The sequence below is a fragment of the Myotis nattereri genome, assembly GCF_964212035.1.
Source record: "Myotis nattereri genome assembly, chromosome: 1".
Classification (NCBI taxonomy): domain Eukaryota; kingdom Metazoa; phylum Chordata; class Mammalia; order Chiroptera; family Vespertilionidae; genus Myotis; species Myotis nattereri.
The window spans coordinates 129,750,536-129,772,903 of record NC_138075.1 but is presented as its reverse complement, the minus strand read 5'-3'; the positions used below and the strand labels follow the sequence as shown (position 1 = coordinate 129,772,903).

General features: G+C 39.5%; 1 protein-coding gene across 2 annotated transcripts in view; it reads right to left on the bottom strand.

Annotated features, from left to right (window-relative positions):
• Window positions 1-22,134, bottom strand: part of LOC308523103 (putative coiled-coil domain-containing protein 144C) — a 36,153-nt gene extending 14,019 nt beyond the window's left edge. Inside the window, exons 1-6 of one of the 2 annotated variants that reach the window (XM_081096778.1) lie at window positions 21,363-22,134; window positions 20,623-21,245; window positions 16,575-16,735; window positions 8,282-8,459; window positions 5,267-6,193; window positions 3,330-3,482 (exon numbers count right to left, since the gene is read on the bottom strand). In XM_081096778.1, coding sequence (XP_080952904.1) covers window positions 3,330-3,482; window positions 5,267-6,193; window positions 8,282-8,459; window positions 16,575-16,735; window positions 20,623-21,245; window positions 21,363-21,636 — 2,316 coding nt within the window. In that variant the 5' untranslated portion in view covers window positions 21,637-22,134. Of the gene's footprint in view, window positions 1-3,329; window positions 3,483-5,266; window positions 6,194-8,281; window positions 8,460-16,574; window positions 16,736-20,622 lie in introns of both variants that reach the window. The other variant, XM_081096777.1, reaches the window with a different exon arrangement.
• Window positions 22,135-22,368: the final 234 nt, after the last annotated feature.

Here is a 22,368-nt window from a genome sequence, read left to right as displayed (position 1 = left end):
GAGGCTTGCTTGTTTCAGTGATGGAGGAAACCAATGTTCCCCGCCTGCCTTGCTGGCCTCTGAGCTTGCAGTTTGAAACATTGTTACAAATATAGAAGCTAAACAAAACCCCAGAAACCTGCTTTCAGCCTGCCGGGATCTCAGAGCTGGAGTTGATACAGTGTTTCGATTATAGAACCCAAACAAACCAGATACCTGCTTTCAGCAGCAGAGGCCTCAGAGCTGGAGCCAGAGCTAAAGCTGTCCCAGAATAAAAAAGGAAAGAAAAAAAGGAGCAGTTGGGAGCTTTAGTCACCCACCAGCCTGAAAACAGCCCTCAGCCCCTCACCCAGACTGGCCAGGCACCCCAGTGGGGGCCCCACCCTGAAGGGTGTGTGACCAGCTGCAAACAGCCATCATCCCCTCACCCAGGCTGGCCAGGCACTCCAGTGGGGACCCCCACCCTGAAGGGTGTGTGACCAGCTGTAAACAGCCATCAGCCCCTCACCCAGGCTGGCAGGCACCCCAGTGGAGACCCCCACCCTGATCCAGGACACCCTTCAGGGCAAACCAGCCGGCACCGACCCATGCACCAGGCCTCTATCCTATATAGTAAAAGGGTAATATGCCTCCCAGGACCGGGATCTGCGGAGCTGAGAGGCCTCCTGGCACCGGGATCAGCATGACAGGGGGCAGCGCCCCAATCCCCTGATCGCCCTGCAGTTCTGTGTGTGACAGGGGGCGGGGCCACAACCTCCCTATCCACCCTGCTCTGTTCATGACAGGGGAAGGCGCCCAACCCCCTGATCAGCCCTGCTCTGTGACTGATAGGGGGGAGGTCCCAAACCCCCTGATCGCCCTGTGGCTCTGTGTGTGACAGGGTGTGGCAACCCAACCCCCTGATCGGCCCTGCTCTGTGTGTGACGGGGTAGAGCCATAACCTCCCCATCGTCCCTGCCCTGAGGGTGAGAGTGGCGGTGCTCCAACCCCCTGATCGGCCCTGCTCTGTGGGTGATAGAGGGCAGCGCCCCAACCCCCCCTCCACGGACCCTGCTCTGTGTGTATTGGGGTAGAGCAGGGTGGGCAAACTTTTTGACTCGAGGGCCACAATGGGTTCTTCAACTGGACCGGATGGCCGGAACAAAAGCATGGATGGAGTGTTTGCGTGAACTAATATAAATTCAAAGTAAACATCATTACATAAAAGGGTACGGTCTTTTTTTTTTTTTTAGTTTTATTCATTTCAAATGGGCCGTAGTTTGCCCACGGCGGTGGTAGAGCCAGAACCTCCCCTTCGGCCCTCCCTGTGTGTGACAGTGGCAGCGCCCCAACCCCCTGATCGGTCCTGCTCTGTGGGTGATAGAGGGTGGCGCCCCAACCCCCTGATTGGCCCTGCTCTGTGCGTGACAAGGGGTGGCACTACAACCTCCCCATCGACCCTGCCTTGAGTGTGACAGGCGGCGGTGCCCCAACCCCCCAATCAGCCCTACCCTGAGCGTAACTGAGGGTGGCATCACAACCTCCCGATCCGCCCTGCTCTGTGCATGACAGGGGGCGGCGCCCCAACTCCTCAATCGGCCCTGCTCTGAGCCAGACCAGGGGCTGCGCCTAGGGATTGGGCCTGCCCTCTGCCACCCGGGAGCGGGCCTAAGGCAGCAGGTCGTTATCTCCCGAGGGGTCCCAGACTGCGAGAGGGCACAGGCCGGGCTGAGGGGACCCCCCCCCCGGCCCCACGAGTGCACAAATTTTTGTGCACCAGGCCTCTAGTCAATATAATAAAAGTCTAAGTGACCCTTATGGCAGAATGATCAGAATGACCGGTCGCTATGATGTACACTGACCACCAGGGGGCAGACGCTCAATGCAGGAGCTGCCCTCTGGTGGTCAGTGTGCTCCCACAGGGGGAGTGCCACTCAGCCAGAAGCGGGCTCATGGCTGGCAAGCACAAAGGAAGTGGCGGGGGTCTCTCCTGCCTCTGTGGCAGTACTAAGGAACAACAAGCCAAGCAGTAAGGAGCGAACAGGTGGGAGGTAAGGAGCAAGGGATCCCGGATTATGAAAATGATGTTTCCTAAGCCAGCAGGCGACATTCCTCTAGAGGTTCTAGAATGTGAGAGGGTACAGGCCAGGCTGAGGGATCCCCCCCCCCCCCCGCCACCGCCTGCACAAATTTTGTCCACTGGGCCTCTATTCCTATATAATAAAAGGGTAATATGCAAATTGTCCCCTTGGGTGGTCATTTGACCAAGAGTTCGACTGGGGAGACCAGGAGTTTGACTGCTCACTATGACATGGGTCTGTGACCTCTCACTGACTACCTGAGGGTGGGGGTGATGGGGACAGAGGTGCAGCGAGAATGCGGGTTCTGCCAAGCTCGCTCTCACTCCTCCTGCTACCCTCTCCCAGGACACCAGGACTCACACACGTGGTATGTTCTGGGTGATCCGAGACACAGCCACTGGGCCGCAGCCACTGTGACCACAGGGGCCGGTCAGGCTCCCCATGGGTTTGCACAGCAGCCGGTCTGTGAGCCAGCCAGAAGAGCTCACACTGCCTCCCGGTTTCTGTGTGGTGCTGCTGGGCAGCCCAGAGGCCCACACTGAGCCCAGGCCTGTGGCATCTGGCTGTACTCACTAAATCTACGTGTGGGCACTCAGGCACTGTGAATTAGGCAGAGGGGGGCGCGCATAGGGGCCTGGGAGCCCAGGTGCTGCCCAGGGCTCAGAGGTCAGCTGGGACCTGCCCTTCCACACCAGACACTTGCTCTTCGATTGCTGGTCAGGCCTAGGAACTGCATCCATGCACTATTTCATGCACCAGGCCCCTAGTGCTAAAATAAAGAAAGGGCTCTGGGCTAACATCAAATCCAGGGTGTCCAGGAAGACATGGTTTAAGGATGAAGCCAAGACTTATAAAACCCTTAAGACCTCAGAAACATTTATGTGGTGCCTCAAAGGATTTTCAGAATGTATGAGTTTTAAAGGCACTGTCCTACAACACCTCCAGGGAGCCCAAAGTGAAGAACAATTTGTGAGGTGTTTATATGAAAACAATTTCTGAGGTTGCTTTTCGAATGGCATGAACTGCAATGTTAGTTAATAGAAAACAATCCTCTTGACTTCTATGAAGAATGATGCATAATTCTCAACGTTCCTAAGGGTAAATACTTAAAAAAATATACAAATGGCAGAATAAAAGCCAGGGTTTAAGATATAAGTGCACTATGAAGATAATACAATTAATCACAATGAAATACATAAGAAAGCTGCCATGAAAAGTAGTATCCTAAAACACATTATATTATTTAACCAGCTATAGTTTAACTGATTACAGGTTAAATTTCATACATACTTGACTTCTGCTTTGATCCAGTTTGTTCTTGAAATCTTGTTTCTTATCTTCTAAATGCATATGATGACGTGATTCAATCTCCAGAAAAAACTTTATTGTAGATAGTTTTGTTTTGGTACCAGCCAGTACTTGTTGAAGTTGTTTCACAATGGCCTAGTAAGATATTTCTGTTACTCATTTTATAAATCACATTATTATGAAATTATGTTAATAACACATAACTTCACATAAAGGATGGGGCAAAAGATTTACAGTTGTGAGTACATGAAACACAGAGTTTACTCTTGTACAGTTATTGACTAATTCTTGTATTATTCTCCACACAAACAACTATAAAACGTATAAACCTACTTTGGCCCAACCCTGGATGTACCTTGTTAGAGTCATATATTATTATCATAATTTTATTACGATAATCTATGACTGGAAAAATATCACCAGTTACATCAATTCACCTTCTTTTCCTCATATGGACATGTTTCTGTTTGCTTAATCAGGTTAAAGTCACAGAAAATGTAACACTTCTGCCAAATCAGACAGCTGATTCAGCCCCACTCTCATCCCCCTCTCCTATAAGTCTCAAAGCTATGCAATCTACTGACATCTCAAAGAGAAATGGGCACGTAGGTGGATCAAGTGGTAGTAAATTCAATATTATGGAAAATTTTCTCTTTTTATTTATTTTTTTAATCAGAGGCTTAAATTAACTTCAGAGTTCCTCACACATTCAATTCCCTGTTCAAGTCCTCCCAATAGGTTCCTGACTTAGAAGAAAAGTGAAGTCATTCCAATGGCTTTCAAGGCCCTAGCTAACGAGGCCTTTGCCTTCCCTCCCTGCTACACATAAACCTTGCCACACCTCACTAATCTGAAATGGAGATCCAATGCCAAGTTACTAAATCACAGAGAGCTACAATTCTCTTTTTCGTGGACAAACTTATTTCCAAATGATAGTAACTAGGCCTCAAAATGAGAAACATGAGCACTTTATTTGTAAAAGTATTCAAAGAAATTTTTAAATAGTAGTGGAAAGATTAAATCAAGTGTGGGTTTGCTAAAAGTCATCACATTAGTCCCAAATTATGATTTAATGAAAAGTAGATGCCTTTAAAAGAGTTGAGAGGTCATATGAATATATTACTCGAGACTGAAATATTTCCAAATTTAATTCAATTTAGCATAAATAAAAATAACATTACACCAACTAAAATGTATAAGAAGCTATTGAAGGGAAGGTAGTATATGATACAGCATCTACATTTCAGTTCATCTGGGAAATCTGAACTTAGCGGTGAAATTAATCCACTTAATTGAATCTTAATTTCAAAATACTCATTTTTGGTAGAGCATTTCCATTTACTTGCTTCCTAATGGTTTTAAATTGGGTGACAGAAAGATTAAAATTATTATTCTATTAATATAAGACTAAATTATTGATATAAACCTATATCTACTAATAATCTATAACGTAACCTCTTAAAATTTCATGGGCAGCACAACGTCTTTACTCAAAACAAAGCACTTTTTAGGTTTAATGTTCATCTCTCTGGTACAGCGTCTGCTTTAAAGCTGACAGAGCAAACACATTTATAGATGGAATATTATATATATACACACATAAGATTGATTTCAGAGAAGAAGGGAGAGGGAGAGAGAGATAGAAGCATCAATGATGAGAAAGAACTATTGGTTGACTGTCTCCTGCACACTTCTACTGGGGACCGAGGCTGCAACCGGGCATGTGCCCTAGACCAGAATTGAACCTGGGACCATGCAGTCCTCAGACCAATGCTCTCTATCCACTGAGCCAAACCAGCTAGGGCCATGATCTCTACATTTTTAATATTCAACTAGATTCAACACTTATCCATCATCAAATATTACTCTGAATTTTCTCTTAGGAAGTTTGAAAAATACTTATCTGTCTGGATACTTACATCTCTTTCTACATGATCATTTTCACACTGATGTATTCTTTCTTTAAAATGATGCCATTCATTGATTAACTTCTTAATTATTTTATTCAGCATAAGATAATAATTTTCAGTTTCATCATCAAATATTTTTATGATATCTAGAATCTGATCTTGGATGTTAATTACTGTCTTTTCTTCTCTGTCAACTTTGTTGTGAGCCTGATCCAGTTGCTGTCGAAGCAACATATTTTCACTCTGTAGGTGAAATAGCCTCTCCTGTAAGGATTCCTGCTTTCCAATGTCTTTATCGACTTTACCTTGTTCCTTTTGATACACATGTTCAGTTTCCTCCTTTTGACACTGCTTTTTAATGAGGTCTCTTTCTAAAACCAATGTCCTTTCATTGAGAGCATCTCTTGTGTGATGAAGCTCAATTTCTAAGCTATTAATTTTAGTTTCCATTTTAGAAAGTTGTTGAGAAAGAATCTCATTGTTATGTTTTAGGTTAGACATATCAGAATTCATTTTGTCACATAAACAAAACCATTCATATCTTGCTCTCTGGAAAGTAAATTGTAGGTCTCCTTTTGCTGTCTGACAATGCTCATGATCCTGTACAGCAGTAGCCAGTCTAGACCGGTTTGATTCAACTTCTGCTTCCAGTCTTCCTCTGTTTTGTTGTTCATCCTGCAGTTTACTGTTTAGCACAGTATTCTCAACTCTCAGAACTTCAAGCTCCACATTGTGTTGAAATACTGTTTTTCTTAATGCCTTTTCAAGACGGTCAATCTTTTCTTGGACAATTGCAATTTCCTCAAAACAGTTTTTTCCCATTTCCTGGACCTGATTTTTTACTGTGTTCATTTCCCGTCTTAGCTTGGCAATTGCATCCCACAACATGCGATTTTCATGCAATCGACTTTTTTCTTCGTCAGAACTCTCAGAAACCTATGTAACACAAAGAAGACTTTTAGCTAAAACATTGAAATGACATGTCATGATAGGCTCTGAAATTAAAGAATAACCTATGTTTATAATAAAAAGTTGCGATATGTGGATATCCCACTGAAAAAAAATAAATAGAGTTGGATCCAAACCTCTAACTTTTACAAACATAAATTCTCCAAAGTTAAAAAATGCAATATAATATGATGAATTTTTTAAGTGAAAAAAAATCACAATAGATTTTCAGAGTCTCAGAATTAGAAAGGGTTTTTCTAAATCATCACAAGCCCAGAATGCATTTAAATAAAATACTAATAACTGTACACTTACAAGTTGATATTATAGCCTGAACATATAGCTACACCATAGTAAAAGTATAAACCACGCATATAATAGGACAAACTAAATTTCCTAAAATTCCTTTTCCCCCAATATTATCCCATAGATATTCTACTTTTCTAATACTTTCATAGTCATTTATAAAAACTACCTATACTAATAACTGATAATCAAGCATTTTCCTAAGCACTTCTACGTCCATCATTCAGTTATCACAATCTGGAATGGAGGGGTTAAAAAGATAAGGAAGTTCAGGATTTTCCCCAGGTTTTCAGACTCCACAATTCATGCTCTTGCACCAGTCCATAGTTCCTCTCCAGTGTGGATACAGAAACACAAATGAAGCCTATGTTTCAAAAAACAAATGGTGACTAAGTAAAATTTACAGAGCTCTTTTTAGAAAAACACGAGAACATTTGTCGCTTCAATAACTTTTATTTCTTGTTCATGATGTTTGAAGTAGTATTAAATATGAAATGGGGGGGGGATACACTAAAATACTTAATCAATAAATTACCACTAAATATAGTATATTATAGCTTGCATTCTCTTCAAAAGTCCCTTGTATTAAAATGGGGCTCTGAGTTTAGCACAAATTGTTACTTTTCTCAAAAGCAGAAGAATGACATCTAAAATGTGATCTCTGAACCTGCTATACTTTCCTCCATAACATCACTGGGAGTGAAAACTAACCTCTATATTAATATGTCAAGGAAATGAAATTACTGCCAAAATCTGGAACATCTGTTGTTAGTAGCAATATCTTTGGGATAATGGAAAACACATCAATTCTTATGGAAAATATTAAAAGCCTTTTCTTTGGATGAAGCCATTGTGAATGTCACTACTTGAGACAAATGGTTTTGAATTAACAATATAATTTTATCCAATGGACCCCAAAAGCTCTCTCTCTCTCTCTCTCTCTCTCTCTCTCTCTCTCTCTCTCTCTCTCTCTTTCTCTCGCTGTTTAAATCCTCTATAGTTTCTATATGTAGAGTATTGTTGTTTTTTTAAAATATATACAAACTCACACATACTCACATACTGGTATATTTGAAAATGACTAAATAAACTACCTCAGAATTCATTTTCTTATGAGCTATTTCTATCACTTTTGGTTTGCAAAAGTGTTCAGTCAGAATTCCATCTTGTAATATTCTGGCATTCTGTTCTGGAGAAGGTTGCCTCTGAGTGTAATTTTGCTCTTCTACAACCTAGAGACACATTTCATTTAGTTTTTGGTCTCATTCCATTAAAAAAAAAAAAAAGTCCAAAGCTTAAGAGCAGTACCTTAAACAAGCTGTGAAAAGGAAGTAGCCTGTTTAAGCACAAGGATCGTTCCTTTCCGTGAAAAACTAAAATTGTAAGTGATTGCTACATTTGTCATAGAGCAAAAATACAGTATTCTGAAATAAAATTTATTTATGAATATTTGACTCGTTCCATCACAGTATAAAGGCAATTTAGCCCATATGTTAACATTTTTCAAGAGCCAGAAATAACACTTATTTTAATGGGTAGGCTCAATTTATTTTCCATTTCTTCATTTAGAAAACATTCACAAGCATCTCTTAGATGCCAAAGATAGTAATAAATTAAGAATAATTTAACTCATAAATGTCACAGTTCCCATTTAGAATGAGAACATCTTTTGGTTTGTTATAAATGTAATAATATACATGGAATGACAGGGATATAAATATTGATGAAGTACTGTTAGAAATAAGAGATTTTTCCCAAAGATAAATTTACCTCATTCTCTCCTATAATCTCCAGTGTGATGGCTTGTGTTCTAATGTTGGTTTCAAGTTGTGGGTTCTTTTCAACTTCTTTAATAGAGTGCTCTTCTTTCTTTCTTAACTGCACCCTATTTTTTTCACATAACAGATCAGCTTTTCGTCTCTTCTCTTTTTCTTCTCTTAAGGTAGATCTGCAGTTAAATATAAGCAAAGATGTAATCAACATAAGACAAACCGTTATATTGTAAGATGTCTTATGTAAACCTCATGGTAATCACAAAGCAAAAACCTCCAGCAGATTCACAAAAGATAAAGAGCAGGAATCAAAGCACACTATGGAAAATCTTCAGTTCACAAAGGAAGGCAGCAAGAGAGGAAGAATGGAACAATGCAACTACAAAACAGCCAGAAAACAACTAAATAGCATTAGTAAGTCCTTACTTGCCAAAAGTTACTTTGTAAATGGATTGAATTCTCCAATCAAAGGCATAGGATGACTTGGGGCAGTGAACACACAATGCAGTGTATAGATGATGTGTTTGTAGAATTTGCACCTGAAACCTGTATAATTTTGTTAACCAGAGGCACCTCAATAAATTCAATAAAATGAAAAAAAAGTAGAGAATGTCTTGATGGATTATAATAAGACCTAACTATATGGTGGCTACAGGAGACGCAATTCATGCATTTTCTTAATTTTTTAAACCCTCACCTGAGGATATGCTCATTGGTCTTAGAAAGAGGGGAATGGAAAGAGAGACAGACAAACAGGCAGACAGACAGGGAAACATCAATGTGAGAGAGAACATCGATTGGTTGCCTTCCATTCATACCCAAACCAGAGATCAAACCCACAACCTAGGTATATGCCTTGACTGGGAATCAAACTAATAAACTTTTAGTATAAGGGATGGTGCTCCAATCAACTGAGCCACACAGGCCAGGGCTCAATTCATTCTTAAGACACTTAAAAGCTCAGTGTGAAGAGATGGAAATGTTAAACTTGAACCAAACATTAGACCAATGGATATAACAAATATTTAGAGAACAGTCATACATCTTTTTATCACCGCTTGTAAGAGATAGCTGCATTCCCATGTTCACTGCAGCATTATTCACAATAGCCAAGATATATAAACTAAGTGTTCACCAATAAATGAACGGATAAGAGGATGTGGTATGTATGTATGTCTGTTTGTATGTATATGTGTGTGTATTAAGTATGTGACTGCACTTGTATGTGTATGTTTATATAGTAAACTAGAGGCCTGGTGCACAAAATTCATGCATGGGGGTAGGTGGGATTCCCCTCAGCCCAGCCTGCACCCTCTCCAATCCGGGACCCCTTGGGGAAAAATCCCTCCCTGAGATTGGGCCTAAACCAGCAGTTGGACATCCCTCTCACAATCCTGGACCTCTGGCTTCTAACCACTTGCCTGACTGCTTGCCTGGTTGCACCTAACTGCTGCCCCCGCACTGGACTGATTGCCCCTCACTGCCTCTGTGTGCTTGCCTGATCACCCCTAACTTTCCCTCCTGCTGGCCTGGTCACCGCTAACTGCCCCTGCTGCTGACCATGTCACCCCCCGACTTACCACCTTCCTGCCAGCCTGGTCACCCCCAACTGCCCCCCGTCACTGGCATAGTTGCCCCTCACTGACCCGCCTGCCGGCCTGATTGCCCCCAACTGCAAACTCCTGCTGGCCTTGTCACCCCCAACTGCCCCCACTGCTGGCCTGGTCACTCCTAACTGGCCCCCTTGCCAGCCTGGTCACCCCTTATGGCCCCTCCACCAGCCTGGTTACCCCACACAGCCTGCTGTTCAGTCATTTGGTCATTCCTCACTAACCCCCCTGCCAGCCTGGCCGTAGACAGCCATCTTGTGAGGGTGTGAGGTTTAATTTGCATATTACTACTTTATTATATATGATGTGTGTACAGACACACATATATATGTACACACACACACACAGGAATTTTGCCAGGGAAAAGAGAACGAAGGAAATCTTACTGGTAGGGGAAAAAATAGAATAGTAGAGACTAGCTATAGTTATAACAAATATTAATCATGCTCTGTTAACCATGATTGTTTTGTTCTGATTAAAGAAATCATACCCTCATCTGGCTGGGAGTTCCCCCCAGTCCCTTTGCACTTGGAAGTTAACCTGGAAATGTGGGCCATCCTCCTTAACTACCTGTATCATGGAAAGATTAACAACCTTATTGATGAAACAATGGAGTCCCAGCCTTCATTGGTGTAATCTTTACCATTATACCCATTTTTATTCCTTTTGCCTATTTCCCCATGCCTGTAATACCCATTTCTGTTGCATTTGGATCATACCCATTCTTATTTCTTCTGCCTACTTCCCCATGTAATCTTTGTCTTTCTACCCCATATAAGCAGCTGGCGTATGGTGTGGGGGTGCAAAATAGATTTTCTTGGATAACCTGCTGCTCTTTCATATTGCCAGCATTATTTAAGTAAATGTCATGTATGTTCATATAGGATTCAACCCTGTCTGATGTACAGCATGGTGATTATAGTGAACAATACTGTATTATATATTTGAAAGTTGCTAAGGGAGTAGATCTAAATGTTCTCACCACAAAGAAAGAATTGGTAACTATGTGATGTAATGGAAATGCGAACAAAGAATCTTAAGGTAATCATTTAAGAACATAAAAGTGCATGGAATAAACACACTGTATCCCTTCAAAATATACAGGTTTACGTGTGAATTATAGCTCAATAAAACAGGGGAAAAATTAGAAAAAAATAAAATATCTGCATGTCATTATATATATAGTTAGAAAATGGTAATAACCCAATTAGTTATGATTTTCTTTGAAAATGAAATTATTTGGTAACTTTTTCATCTAATCTTAAATGAAAAGCTAAATTTACCAACAGGAAAGTATAATTACTTTTTTATGGAATCAATTCATGCATAAGAATATCATGATTATATACATCCACAAAGTACAAAAATGCCTGGCTGGGTGGCTCAGTTGATTGGAGCATCATCTTATACACCAAAAGTTGCCAGTTTGATTCCCTATGAAGGCACATACCTGGGTTTCAGGTTTAATTCCTGGATGGGAAGCATACCAGGAGGCAACCAATTGATGTTTCTCCCTCATATCTCTCTCTCTCTCTCTCTCTCTCTCTTTCTATCTCTATCTGAAATCATTAAGAATATATCCTTGGGTGAGGATTAAAATAAAATTATAATCTATATATAGCTATACAAATCACTCTCCTGGTTAAAACTAAATATTTAAACACTAAACATCAATGTTGAGCATCAACCCATGAACCAAGAGGTCACCAGATCAATTCAAAGTCAGGGCACACGCAGGGTTACTGGCTTGATCCTTGGTAATGAGCATGCATGAGGCCGCTGATTGATGATTCTCTCTCATAACCGATGTTTCTATCTCTCTCTCCCTTTCCCTTCCTCTCTTTCTAAAATTAATAAAAACACATTTAAGAGGATCTTCTTGAGAGCAATTATTAAACAATTCCTCTTGACCCAAACTTCAAAAATAAGTCTCTAATTATTGAATATGAAATATTGAACATAGCTGATGGAAGAGCACCTACCCAGGTTTTGGGTTCAATCTCCAGTTGGGAGGCCTGTGGGACTCATGTCCTTTGAGTGAAACAGGCAATTAGAAGGTATTGGCCAGAGAAACAATACAATCTGACTTACCTTTTAATAGGTCCAACTGTGTTTAGATTGAACAAAAGACTAGAATTGATGGAAAGAAAATAAATAAAAATAAAAGGGAGGGAGAGAGGCAGGGACGGAGGGAGGGAAAAAAGAAGGAAGGAAGGAAGGAAATCAATTAATTGACTACTAAGCTAATCTAGATAGCAGACGGTAGTGACCTGACCTGGAAGATGTGATTGCATTCTGGATATACAGTAAACTCTGGATTTTTGTGGACCTTGAATTAACAGACTTCAGATTTAACAGATAAAACTTCTGGTCTGTATGTCATATGTGAAAATTAACACCTCATTAAATTAAAATGCTTTTAACCAAGATTTGCTTATAGTTAAATTAACAGATTTATTTTTTTGGTGATTAACTCACAGTTATTTTTGACAAATTTTATCAAATAGGCCATATGTTGTAAAACCACTGTAGTAATTTCACCACTTATCTACAACTATACTCTGCATATTTAAATCCAAGAATCACCGTTCCTAAACAATGTTTGGCAAATGATTAGGACATGATTACACCACATGGCACCTAGGAATTGGTTCTGTTGGCAAGTGGAGTGACTTTCTTTAGAAGTGTTAACATATGCCGGCCAATTCCCATGTGCACTGAGCCGCGCCCCAGTTGTGTGCATTTGTTTACTCTCGGTGACTGGAGGATGCACACATTACTAGATCCATTCAGTATAAAGTTAAAATTATGTATGTACCTTAAAACACATCACTCCAACCTTAACCTTTAAAGATAATTCTGGCAACCAAATGAATATATTGCAAAAAATTTTTAGAGGAAGTAGTGCTTGTATTGCAGAATGAAGGTAATGATGAACATATAAGAAGACAGTATATCTTACAAAACTTACCATTTTAAAGAGTTACTGTTTAAAATCAGCAATTTTGCTGCAGCATGAAAAGAAGTGCAAACATTAGAAACTGGTTGGAAGAATTTACTTGACAATGAAGGGAGACTTGCATTTAGAAGGTGTAGAGGTTACCGATTACTGTGGGACAACACAGAATATTGGTGGATAAGTAGCTGAGGAAGATGTTTTACAGTGGTTAGAAGAAGATGAAGGTGACCCTGGGTACCACACTGGCTGAAAGTGAAATAGCAGATGAGCTGATGACCTGGGAAGATGAGGGTAGAAGTGAAGATAAGGAGGAAGAAGAAAGAACATGCCCCAAACATAAAGTTATCAGTGCTTGGATCTCATCTCCACGATCTAATAACATTTATTGACAATTCATCGGATAATAAAATTCAACTTCATTTACCCATTTTCAAAATATTAGGGAGTTAATAATAAAAATAGCAGACTTCAAACGTTCAAGCTAGATCGTTTTTTTCAAAGCAGGATTACCTAAAGCAAGCCCCTCAGAATCAAATATTAAAGTGACACCTCAACAGGAGTGTCTGTATATATCATTATCCAAAGATGATTAAATAGGAAAACTTTTTTCCTGTTCTTATAAAATTTAAATTTTGTTTTGTTTTTAGAACATTGCTCATTTGTTTAGTTAAATATAATTAAAATGTATTTTCTGTGAAATGGTTATTTCCATTTAGATTCCATACTTATTACACAGTCTCAAAACTATGGTGAATATATAAGCAATAATGTGTTTGGAAAACTCTTCTTTGAAATGAAACTTTTCATATCTACTTAATTTTAATTATACAAATGTGTCTATATATGTAAAAACAGGTAAACTAATTTGTCAATTTTTTCACATACACACTCAGAAAACCTACTTTATTATATATAACTGATTTTCATCTTTAAAGCACACCCCTTGCCTGAATGAGTCCCTTATATCCAGGTTCCACTGTATTTTGAAAGTAATCTGACAAGATTTGCTGACACAATAGATGTGAGGTTTAAGACAAAGAGAAAGACAGGCTGACACCAAGTTTTTGTCAGAGCAATTGGAAGAGCTGTTATTTACTCAAATAGGAAAGACCACGTGAAGGGTAGATGTGAGAAAGACTATCAGTAGATCAAATTTGGAGATCTTAAGTCTGCAACACCCAATAGCGATATGAGAGAGAGAGAGAGAGAGAGAGAGAGAGAGAGAGAGAGAGAGAGATCAAGTTCTAGCTGGTTTGGCTCCATGGATAGAGAGTTGGCCTGCGGACTGAAGGGTCCCAAGTTCAATTCCAGTCAAGGGCACATGCCCAGGTTCTGAGCTCAATCCCCAATAGGGTATGTGCAGGAGGCAGCCTATCAGTGATTCTCTCTCATCATTGATATTTCTCTCTCTCTCTCTCAACCTCTCCTTTCCTCTCTGAAATATATATATATATATATATTTTAAAAAGAGTTATTAAGCAGGCAGTTTGATATATAGGTCTGGCATTAAGGAGAGAGATCTTGGCTGGGAATATACATTTGAAGATCATTCGTATATACAAGGTAGTAAAAGTCAATTTTGGTAGGAAAAAAAGACCAAGGACTGAATCCCGGGACACCTGATTGTGTAAAAGGTGGGATACGAGGAGAAACCAAACAGACTAAGATGGACAGGCTAGGCAGGCAAGGGGGAAACTAGGTGAGTGTGTTCTCACCCTCTGAAAACTCAAAGTCCTAAAAGCTAAATGAAAACAAAGTTTTCCATGGGGTCAAATATTGCTGATAGGTTATGTAAAGCCAGGTCTAAAACATGATGTCTAGATTTATTAGAGGGAAAACAAGTACTAATCTTGAGAAAAACCATTTTGGAGATGAGTTAGGACTAAAAATTACTAGAGTGGCCTCAACAGTGCATGGAAGGGAAATTAGAATCAGTGAGTATAGATAGTGCTTTTAAGGACTTTATACTAAATGGCATGACCTTGGATGATCTCATCTTCATGTTTACCTGTAGCTTTCAATCCTTTCATAATGATCATAAAGTATTTTTGTAATACTTAAGAGTTTTTTCATTACATACCTATAATATTACATGGTTTAAAACATGCCAGACTAGGTGTTACATAACAAATTCACAAATTATACAACTAAGAAACCCCATGAAATTTTTCTAGTTCTATAAGATTACATAATCTGATGGTGATGTTTCTCATGCTTACAAAGATGACAGAAGGATTTCTTGCTAGATGAAAATCATCCAATCCTAGAATATGTGACACTACTTAAATGTACAAAGCACACTGTAATTAGTCATATTAAAATTGTGTAATAGAAATAAAGGGGGAAACATGCAGGTAATATTCTTACTTTATAAACTGAATTTTTGTCAATTGTGTTGAAAAATTGTGTGTGGTGCATACTGAAATGTATTCTCCTTAAAAATGAAGGATAAAGGCACGTGTGCAGGGTACTTTTCAAACAGAAGATTCACTACATTAGGAGCACCTTGGTTTACATTGCAAAGGTCAACAAATGAACGCCTGCAGGCCAAATCCAGCCCAGAGCCTGTTTTTGTCAATAAAGATTTGTTGGAACACAGCCACACCCACTCCTTTACCTAGTGTCTATGATTAACTTCAGAGACCGCATAGTTCACGAAGCCCACAACACTAACTTAACTATCTGGCACTTTAGAGAAAAGCTCTGTCAGCCCCTCACTTAGCAGATTAATCCCCTGATGTGTTTTAATAGGTTTTTCACAATATGCTGAAGTTTTTATGTAAGATATGGAATAAATTGCCTTGTGAAATCCCTCAGCTTTCAGATTAATTTGAGTGCCCAATATTAGGAATAAAACACAAATATCTAGTAACCAGCAACTTAGGTGGAAACAAAGTAGAGTGGCAGTGTAGCATATAACTTCCTTTTATAACTGAATGGATATTAAAAATATTCTCACAAAATTTGCTTAGAACATGACATTAAACCCAATGCTTTAAGTACAAGTACATTGTGAAACAATTAGTATACTGTAGACCAGAACTACCCCCATTTTTCCAGTGGCTGCATACCACATTATTTTATGTGTATAATAATGTATTACCTTATAGATAGGTATTTACACTACCTACAATTTTTTGTAAGCAATGCTATAATAAATATTCTTATACATATGTATATATGTAACATTTGTATTAGTATCCTTAATGCATAAACGTATATTATATATCCTTAACATTTGCCATTATATATACATCTATATTACCTATAATGACCTACTTTATGTTTTATATACATAATAATATATAATTGATGTCCTTAGAATTTGTACATGTGTGTATATCCAAGTCATGTCTTCTTGTAGGATCTAGTTCTGGAAGTGAAGCTATTGGGATAAAGGAATGACATACTTGAAATTCCAAAATTCACTCAATTATCCTAGAAAAAGGTGTGCCAATGTCAGGTACCAGTAGTGCACGGGAGCGCCTTTTCCTCTCATGTGCCAGTTCTGGTTGTTATTTTTTAAATAAAATATTTATCATTTTAAATTTAAAAAATGGTATCTTATTGTTTGTTGATTTACATTTTTTCTGATTACCAGGCAAGGATCAATCTCCCTAGTAAAAATATAAAATTTGTTAATCATGAATATTTGCACAAATTGGAATTTGTTTTATAGGAAAAGAGTAATTACCTATTATTAAATACTGCTGTAGGCTTACCTATCAGAATCTTTGCTCCCCATAACAGGAAGCTGCTGCTTATCAGTTTGTTCAACTTTGTTTTTCTGACTCCTTCCATCACTGTCATCAGCAGCAGCATTATACATGTTTCCTGACACTTTCCTTTCACTGCTTTTCTGCTTCTTTTTTTCTTCTTCAGCCTTTGATGAAAGTTTGATATTAAGGATATTGTTACTACCTTATTCATTAAAAATACTGTGTTTTCTTTAATTTTATCGTTTGGCTTTTAGTTTAATTGCCATGACTTTAATAATAAAAATATTTTAAGAATAAAAATAATCAATAAAAATATTTTGTGTGTTTATTTTTATCATTAGAGGTCATTGAAATTGTTGAAAATTCTGCTTCATTTCTGTTTCAGTAAAGAAGCAGAATTTTCCAAAAGTTTTAAAAGAGCTGTCTTAATTTTGTGCACCGATTCACATCACACCCACACTTTGTTACCTTACCTACCCCACCCCATTTATCTAGGAGAGACAGAGAAGTAAAAGGACAAAAAATGCAAAATGTGTCCTCCTCTGTCTTTCCCACCTGGGTCTTGCATTACCCACCAGACTTAACAAATGTGACATTGTGCGTCAGTAACAAATAGGAAGCTATCCTCATTCTGCAGGAAGCTATTCCTTCCCCTCTTGCCTTTTACAATTATTTTTTCTTTAAGATCTTTGAGGGCATCAAAAAAAGTGGTGGTATTCATAAAATATATGAACCACAGTTTACCACAGCACTGGAGTAGAGTGAAACCAATGGATTGTTGGTTAATGTATAATTCTGGAAAATGAGTAATGCTCCCCTAACGTTACATACAATCACTATAAAATCTTATAGCTAGAGGACATACAAGTCGTTATCTACTTACTTTAGCCCATATTTACTGATAACGGAAATCAAGGTTTAATGATCTGTCCAAAGTTTCTAAAGATGCATTACCTACCATTTTATGGCACCAAAAGAAGAGATATCTTGTATAATAAAAACCTAATGCTAAGTGTCTGGTCATCTGGTTGGATATTCAACCAATCAAAGTGAAATATGCTAATGATATGCTAAGGCCATGCAACCGCTGTCTATGACGTTCATTGACCACCAGGGGGCAGACAGTTGACCAGTTGACCAGTCTCTATGACATGCACTGACCACAGTAGGCAGATGTTCTGACCGGTAGGTTAGGTTGCTGCTGGGGTCCGGCCATTGGGACTGAGCGAGATGGGCCGGGCATACCCTGGAGCCCTCCCACAGTTCCTCCCTACCTGGCCAACCTCCTGTGTCCCTTCCCGGCCTCAGTCATGACCCAGTGGGGTCCCTCGGCCTGGCCTGCACCCTCTCGCAATCTGGGACCCCTCAGAGTATAATGGAGAGCCGGTTTCAGCCCAATCCCGCAGGCCAGGCTGAGGGACCCACTAGTGCACGGATTTGTGCACTGGGGCCTCTCATAATTCTATAATGCTGAATCAGATAAATAAACAAAAAATTTTATTAAATTAACCAGGTAAAATAAGTATGACTTTTGAAAAGTAATTTAATGCCTTAATGTAATGAGAAGGCTCATCCACTTTTTCTTATAAAGGAGCATAATGTCTCAATTTTTTTTCCATCTCAAAGCTCAGGTTCTCTTTTAGAGACAAATATTGAGTTTATGGCAAATAACTTATGTGACCTATATGATACATACATGTCAAAATGATAATTGCCATGCTTTTATTTTTGGAAGGTATTCTACATTTCTATATTTTTAATCTTTCAATTACATTTCACATTCAACATTTTTGTATTAGTTTCAGTTGTGCCGCATAGTGGTTAGACAATCAGATACTTCACAAAGTGATCCTCCTGATATTCCAAGTGCCCACCTGGCAGCATACATACTTATTACAATACTAGAGGCCCAGTGCATGAAATTCATGCACAGGGGGGTGGGTAACCTCAGCCCAGCCTGCACCCTCTCCAATCTGGGACCCCTCAGGGGATGTCCTAAACTGGCAGTCGAACATCCCTTTCACAATCCGGGACCGCTGGCTCCCAACTGCTCGCCAGCCTGCCCGTCTGATTGCCCCTAACCACTTCTGCCTGCCATCCTGATTGACACCTAACTGCTCCCCTGCCAGCCCAATGGCCCCCAACTTCCCTGCCCTGTAGGCCTGGTCTCCCAACTGCCCCCCCCCCTGCTGCCCTAGCTGCACCCAACTGCACCCCCCTGCAAGCCTGGTCACCCCTTACTGACCCCCACCGGCCTGGTCACCCCTCACCATCCCCCTCTTCCAGTCTGGTTGCCCCTCACTGCCCCCTCTTGCCAGCCTGGTTTCCCCCAGCTGCTCCTGCTGTGGGCTTGGTTGCCCCACACAGCCTGCTGCTCGGTTGTTTGGTTGCCCCTCACTAACCCTCCTGCTGGCCCTGTTGCCCTTACTGCACCCCCTGTAGGCCTGGTCGTCCCACGCAGACTGTTCGGTCATCTGTTCTATTATGATGGTCGCTTAGGCATATATATATATATATATATATATATATATATATATAGAGAGAGAGAGAGAGAGAGAGAGAGAGAGAGATGATTGACTACATTCTCTATGCCAGTTTTTCTCAACCTTCCTAATGCTGCGACCCTTTAATACAGTTCCTCATGTTGTGGTGACCCCGAACCATAAAATTATCTTCGTTGCTACTTCATTACTGTAATTTTGCTACTGTTATGAATTGTAATGTAAATATCTGATATGCAGGATGTATTTTCATTATTCGTTACCCACAGGTTGTACTTGACATCCTTGTGACTATTCATTAACTACCATTCTGTGCTTCTTAATCCCTATATTTTTTGCCCAGTCTACTGACCCCTTTTTCTCTCACATCCATCAGTCAGATTTCTGTCATCTATGAGTCTCTCATAAATTTCTTAGTTAACCTATTTTGCTCTTTACATTCCACATATTCGTGAAATCATATGGGACTTCTGTTTTTCTGTCTGACATATTTCACTTAGCATCTATGCTGTCACAAATGGCAAGGGTTCATTTATTTTTATGGCAGTGCCACACTTTAGTAAACAACATAATGTAAAGCTTTGACTCAACAAACACATCTGAGCGTGGTGATAAAAAATACATGTGGAAGTATATATGTTTGTTATTAAAATATCTCAATAAAATTGCAATGATGATATACGGTGCAGGTGGGTACTTGAAATATTGGGGAGACCAATTTTAAAAGTATATGATTATCTAGCCATTATGCTGTACATGTGAAACTAATAGAATATAATATTGAATGTAAACTGTTAACAAAAATGAAATAAAAATATCTTGAAGCGATCATATTAGAATTCTAAGTGTCAAGGTTTTGAGTAAACTGTAGAAGACTGCACACTACAGCACAAAATAGAGAGTTTAGCTGGGGATATTTGTTCATATCCCTTCTCTCAGTCATAGCTTCCTTCCATTTTATTGTTTCTGGGATGCAACATAAATTCAATTTTTTTAAATTTGATTTTAGGAAGAGAGCATGGGACTGGGATAGAGAGTTAAAAACATCGATGAGAAACATGGATTGGATTCGTCCTGCACATTCCCTACTATAGATCCAGTCACCACACTGTGCCCTGACCCTGAATCCAATCAAAGACATCTTGCTCCATGGGTCAATGCTCCACCATGAGCCATACTCCCTGAGCTATGGGATGTGATGTAAATTTAAGCCAATGGACTTAAAAAGCAACAGCATAGTACTTATTACATATTTTAAACAATTTCCTTCATACTTTTCACTGGTTCATAGTACATAGGTCACATGGTACATAGCTAAATTAGTTGCCCAATTCAGAGGGAAGGCTGACAGAGAGACTTAAGTCAATTAAAGAAGAGAAGAATATTTTCCTAAACTATTACTTAGTTGACAGATTCTAATTATACACACAATTACATATTTAAACAACCTCATTTTACGTACAATATATTTTTCAGAAGTGGAAAATCAGAATGGATCAGAGAATTGATAAAGAGAAAAAAACAAATAGTAGCAGCAACTGAAGTTCTACCTCTTTTTGAAGTTGAATTTTCTCTCTTTTCCACGCCAGGTGCTCTGCTTTGTACATGTCTACTTCATTCATAATCCTTTGTAATTTTTCATTTACATATACTCCAGGTGTTCTGTCATTGTGCAGTGCAGAGGAACTCTCATCTTTTAATTTAGAGTCCATGCTTTTACAATAATTAGCACGGCAATGATCTGCACATAATGGCTTCTGGAACAAGTCTTGATCTGGCTTTATTTCCTTATAAGCATTTGTATCAGCAGACATATCGTGGCTTTTTATTTCAATGATGAGTCTGATTTCATTGCAGCAGGGATACTGCAATTCAAGGTGGCTTTTCGGATCACGGGACTGATGTGTAGGTCTGATGCCTAATTTCCAATCCGTGGTATTTGGGTTCATATTTTTTGTCATCTGCATAGCAAAGTCTTGGTCTTCTCTCACTTCAGACGTAACTACTGGGTGTCTTTCTTTTTTATTTTCTGTATCATTATAAAAACTCTCCTCATTTTTGTTCAAAACATGTTCAGCGTCAGGTTTGTGATCATTTCCAGAGTGTAATTTCCTTTCTCTTAAACAAAGCTCAGAGGATGATGATGAGGGAGAGTCTTCCGGGGACCCAGGGTCTGCATGAGATGGAGAAACAATTTTGAGAGAGGTTTCTTCTCCTTCAGGAAATGTTTGTAATGCTGCAGAGACAGACTTTCCAAATGCATCTTTCCCCTCACAATCAAGCATTTTACCTGTCAAATTAGAAGGCATTTGTCTTAAGCTTGCTCCTTCTTTAGAGTTATCACGTAGTGGCTCTTCCTCAGGGCACTCCGTCATTTTGAATTTTACAGAAAATTCATGTGACCTCTGCTTTGACTCATCTTTGGAAAGTTGTAAGTTCTTCCTCTGCTCTAATGTGCCTTGTTTGATGCCTATTTCCTCCTCCTTTTGCACAGAAGGGTGTCCTGAATATGCCGATGTATCCTCTTTGTCACATGCCCTATTTATTTGTGATTCTTGAGTCATTTTTTCCAGATGCAAAGGTGGAAGACAAATATGCTTGCTTTGATTTTTAGATGTCTTTGCTGTCGGGGTATGTGTTTCTGAAATAACTTTATCCTTAAGTAATCAAGTATGGACAAAGAAAAATTAGAATGTAATTTAAAATTAACGGTTAGAATTCCTAGTCTATGACTACCTATTCCCCCAAATCAATGAATTGTAACTGAAAAGTAAAAAAAAAAGAAGAAAAGAAAAACTTGCCTTGGTCTAAATTAAAATAAAAACATGTGCCCTCAAACCTAACTGTAACACTACTGAAATCAAAGAATTCATTAGATGTTAAATCTATCAGAAATAAATTAGTAGCTAAATGTTAACATTACAAAGTCTTCCTCACTTAAAATATTTCACCTCACCATATCCTAAATAGTGAGCCGCTGTAGTGCATTTCAGAAATTTTAGGGTGATCCAAAGTGGAGGCAAAAGAGGTGAAAGTTACACTCACTTCCTCTGTGGACCAGATTGGGATTACAACTCAATTATGTAACTACTAACCTGAATAACCAACTGAACATTATCTGAATATCATTCTTATAACCAAGGATCTACAGACGAAGCCTCAGCTACACTGGCAGGAAGGACAGAGACCCAAAAAGGGCTGTCCTCGCATCCACTTGTGGTGGCTGAGAATGCAGAGGCATGTCTCAGTGCAATGGTCCCCTGAGGAGCATGTGGTCTCAACCCCGCGCTGGGCTC